At 38.5% G+C, this 4,697-nt stretch overlaps 1 protein-coding gene across 1 annotated transcript; it reads left to right on the top strand.

Annotated features, from left to right (window-relative positions):
- The first annotated feature begins 2,191 nt into the window (after positions 1-2,191).
- On the top strand, positions 2,192-3,142 carry LOC124958985 (olfactory receptor 4C15-like). Its single transcript, XM_047517612.1, has one exon. The coding sequence runs from the start codon at positions 2,207-2,209 to the stop codon at positions 3,140-3,142; it is 936 nt and encodes a 311-aa protein (XP_047373568.1). The 5' UTR covers positions 2,192-2,206.
- Positions 3,143-4,697: the final 1,555 nt, after the last annotated feature.

Here is a 4,697-nt window from a genome sequence, read left to right as displayed (position 1 = left end):
TACTATTTAGCTATAAAATGTTTAATTTGTTCTGCTTACTCTGAGTGGGAATCATAAAACATAGATGATTTTTTATTCTCTTATAAAAACCCTTGTACTTAAATATATCTATTTTTAATAAACTTATATATAAATATAGAAATTTTTATGTAGACACACACATCTGTTACTTCACTGAAACATTTTGGTTATGCATACAGGTGAGGACACATCATTTCTTGAAGCTGTGTCTGTGGACTTTGATATCAAGGGTTCAAGGAATTATCTATATGAATCATGGAGGAGCTTTCTCCAGGCAAGGCAACTGGCTCCATTAAGTGAGCACATAATAACTACAATGGATAAAGGCCCATCATCATAAGCAACATTTCCACACTTTCAAATTTACTCTTGTGATAACCCTGGGAGATGAACAGGTAAGCTATAAATGAACAACTCTGCCTGACAAGAAAGTCTCATCAGTTTGAAACAATTACCTTTAGTTGTACCTGGTCAGAGTGAGTCATGTTGTAGTAAGCATTTGCAAATGATTAAGCCTCTAGACTGTGGCTGGCTGCTAACATTTTCTTCCTTACTTGTGTGGTTGTTGCTGGTTTGCATGCTTAGCGGATTGGCCATACATTCTCATTCCTCATCATTTGTTGGATTTGCTTCATCAAGGTGCTGCATTCAAACATGAACAAAGAATCAGAGGTTTCAAGATTTACAAGTTTTGAGAGTAATTCTGGGAAGGTTAGCCTGCACTGAAGTCCTTGCAGGAAATGAAAAATCCCCATCCCTTTCCTGTTGATCCAGAGGAAAGGACATGGGTGTGGGGACAGAGGTGCTATGGGTGACATCCCATATGAAGCATCTGTTGTTTGCTTTAACTTAAATTCTTTAAGCTTGGGTTTCTCATTAGTAAAATCAAGATAATAACAACTACAGAATGGCTCATAGTGAGTGAGCCCTGAGCTGTGTCTGACCTTGAATACATTACTCAGGGCTCATGGTAACACTCAGGAGTAGCAATTAGTTTTTTTGCATGGAGTTCTATTCCTATATTTACATGATAAATTTAAAAAAAAGTTCTACTTGTTACATGGTTATTATAGAGCAGAATATTTTCCCTAAATCCTCTTCTTTAAAAAAAGGAATGAATTAATTCATTTTAAAGCCGATTCGCTTAACTTCATTCCCCTTTTTCTAATCAAATGAACTTCTGGGAAAGGGGATGGGAAATGAAAAGGCAGTGGAATGAACATTACATAACTTTCCTATGTTCATATATGAAAACATGACCAGTGAAACTCCACATCATGTACAACCACAATAATGGGATCCTAATTAGAATAAGTTGGACTCCATGTGTCAAAATATACTCTACTGTCATGTATATCAAAGAGATCCAGAAAAAATCTTAATAAATATTAAATAACCCAACTAAGAAAAAGGCCCATTCACTTCAGATTTTTAAAGAAAAAATGGTGCAGAAGTTATCATTTTTGAGTGCCTCTTAAGGTGCAAAGTTTTCTAATTCTTTTTATAGAGAAGACTGTCTCCAGGAACAGTTGGCACGCTGGTTACCACTCTTTCATTCCCACCACAGACATGGTTAATAAATCACAGTACTTGTGCAATTTTGGAAAGTTTCCCAATCATTTACCCTAGAGGTCACTGTTAAATTATCAGTATCACTTGAAATTAAAAAAAATATTTTTTTCTTTAAACAATGTGGATGCTTTCCTTTCCCCTTATTAAAACTCTGGCATTTTGAAGTATTCTATAATTTATGCCTACCTCAATTTTATCTGACCTCTGATAACTACCTTCAATAAACATCTCATTTTTGTTCTCAGTGATAATAATAAGCAGTAGTCACAATCGTAATGAAAAAGTCATAAGTAGCCTGGGATGGGGCATAATCCTCTAATCACAGGACTGGAGAGGCTCACATCTTGAAAGCAGGCCTCACCAACTTAGCAAGGCCATGAGCCACTTAGTGAGACTGTCTCAAAATAAAAAGTAAAAAAAAAAAAAGGGCTAACATTGTGTCTCAGTGGTTAAGCTGCCCAGACTTCCTTCCTGGTACCATAAAACAAAACAAAACAAAAGCATTATGAGTGTATAGCAGCTTGTTGGTGGTGACATTTATAAACTAATCATATTTTTTATCATACTGTAGATTTTCATCATCAGTTTTACTTTAACCGTTTCATTAGAAATCATGAAAAACCAAAGCTTTGTAACTGAATTTGTCCTACTGGGGCTTTCACAGAATCCCACTGTTCAGAAGATAGTGTTCATTGTGGTTTTGATGGTCTACATTGCGACTGTTGTGGGCAACATGCTGATTGTAGTGACCATCCTCTGCAGCCCTGTGCTGCGGGGCTCCCCCATGTACTTCTTCTTGGTCATCCTGTCCTTCCTGGATGCCTGCTTCTCCTCTGTGATCACACCAAAGATAGTAGTGGACTCCATTCATGAAAGGAAAACCATCTCTTATGAAGGATGCATGATTCAACTTTTTGCTGAACACTTCCTTGGTGGGGCAGAGATAATTGTCCTCACAGCCATGGCCTTTGACCGCTATGTGGCCATTTGCAAGCCCTTGCACTACTCTTCCATCATGAACTGGAGGCTCTGTGGCATTCTGGTGGGGGTGTCCTGGACAGGGGGCTTCTTGCATTCCATCATCCAGATTCTCTTTACCTTCCAGCTGCCCTTCTGTGGGCCTAACGTCATTGATCATTTCATGTGTGACCTGTACCCACTACTAGAGCTGGCCTGCACTGACACCCACATCCTAGGCCTTCTGGTGATGGCCAGCAGTGGATTAATCTGCATCATCATCTTCTCCTTGTTGCTTGTGTCCTATAGTGTCATCTTGTTCTCCCTGAGGACACACAGTGCTGAAGGGCGGAGGAAAGCTCTGTCCACCTGTGGATCTCACATTACTGTTGTGGTCTTGTTATTTGTCCCATGCATATTTATATATGCACGGCCTCCATCTGCCTTCTCTTTTGATAAAGAAGTGGAAATGTTTTACACCATCCTGACTCCCTTGCTCAATCCTTTGGTTTATACGTTGAGGAACAAGGAAGTGAAAAATGCCATGAGGAAATTGTGGAAGAGATTATTGGTGGTTTCACTTAAAAAGTAGTGTATTTCAGTATAAAATATATGATGTAGAAAACCTAAGTATATTTGGTTAGACAAACAATTGTGTCATGGAAAGTGATTACCTAATTCTAAGGCAAAGTTGTCCTGAGTGGGGGAGTGAAAACATATGCTTTAATTTAATATCACACTTTCACTCAGAGTTGCCACTCTATATTCTCATATGTAAATGAAAGTTCAATTTTACAGTTTCTTACCTTTGTCAAAGATTGGAAGGACTTTAACTCATAACAATGATTTCCATCCATATTATGCATTGAGAAAATACTCTGTGGAAGAAACTACTAGAAATTAGGAACATTTCAAGTGAAAAGAACATTCTTTTTGCTGAAATCAGTGATTCCAATGTAAAACTTCAGGAGTTAGGAAAATCAGAGAGAAGAGCTTTCAAGGCACCTGCATCATTTCACTTCATCTGAATGATGGGTCCAGTACCATCTGCTAGAGTTTGAGTCACTTCTTGAATTTGAGAGAGAGAATCTGAAATGGCCAATTCTGCCTATGTGGGTGGGTCCTTGGATCAGGTGATCACCTAATATCAAGTGACTACAGAAGAATAGGTGGGGCAATTCCAGAGAGGAATCACTAGGGAGAGTCTCTTGTTCTAGTACAAAGGAAACCCCTGAGGCAACACCTACCTGCAACCCCAGGTCAAAGCTGCAGGTGTAGTGAACATAATTTCCCCATGTCCCCACAGAGGGGACAGCACCCAGAGGAACCAGATGTAAAGTATATGTTCTAAAGAGTATTAATTACAGTTTATTTAGTGATTTTCATTTTCCTGATTGAATGTACTTAAGTGCAAATAATTTGAGTAATTATCAATAAAGGGATCATTCAAATTTAAAAACATATTTCATGGTCATTTCTGTTTTGCTAGTCTCTGGTAGTCAAGTATCATCAGTAGTAATTGGAAAATCAACAATGATGACATATTATTGAGAGTATTGTGGGCAAAGGTAGTGAAACCATCTTTTCTTTTTCCTCTCTTTAATCTTATAGGACACCACCATAGTAGAAGAGCATATGATATTACTTTCCTCCTCAAAATAGATTGCAAAATATGCATGTAATTTCAGTGATCACCCCAGAAAAAGTTCATGAAAGATTAAATTGTGAGTCAAAACCTCACCTGGACAATGCGGGTGTCCTGCAGCAGACCAAGAGTGTGACAAGGCTCAGACACGCAAGCGTGTCTGCTTCACTTTTCCCTTTCTTCACACCTGCCTGTCCTCAAAGCAGGAGGAGCTTCTTCATGTCCTCTGCCTTCCAAGGTTCACATTTTTTCAGTTCATTTATCCCTCAGAACTAGTTCAAGAAATGTGGATCTTTTAGCTTGACTCCATAAAGCTTGGCTTTATGAATTATCTTTCTTCTGTCACTCTTAGTAAAAATGTCACCATTTTCCCTTGGCTCTGACTCCGCCCCTTATCCTCTTGGCTTGGCTTTATGGATCCCTAAAGTGAAGATTTGAAATGTAGCTACAAGGTAAAACACTATTCTGGTCAGATCGCAGTGACCAACACCGAATCATGTTC

Source organism: Sciurus carolinensis, chromosome 11 (assembly GCF_902686445.1).
Source record: "Sciurus carolinensis chromosome 11, mSciCar1.2, whole genome shotgun sequence".
Taxonomy (NCBI): Eukaryota; Metazoa; Chordata; class Mammalia; order Rodentia; family Sciuridae; genus Sciurus; species Sciurus carolinensis.
The sequence above is the reverse complement of the archived record's forward strand: the minus strand, read 5'-3'. Positions and strand labels throughout refer to the sequence as shown.

What these genes read in the sequence shown, in the direction of transcription:
- LOC124958985 (XM_047517612.1), top strand. Translation starts at nt 2,207, where the DNA reads ATGAAAAACCAAAGCTTTGTAACTGAATTTGTCCTACTGGGGCTTTCA.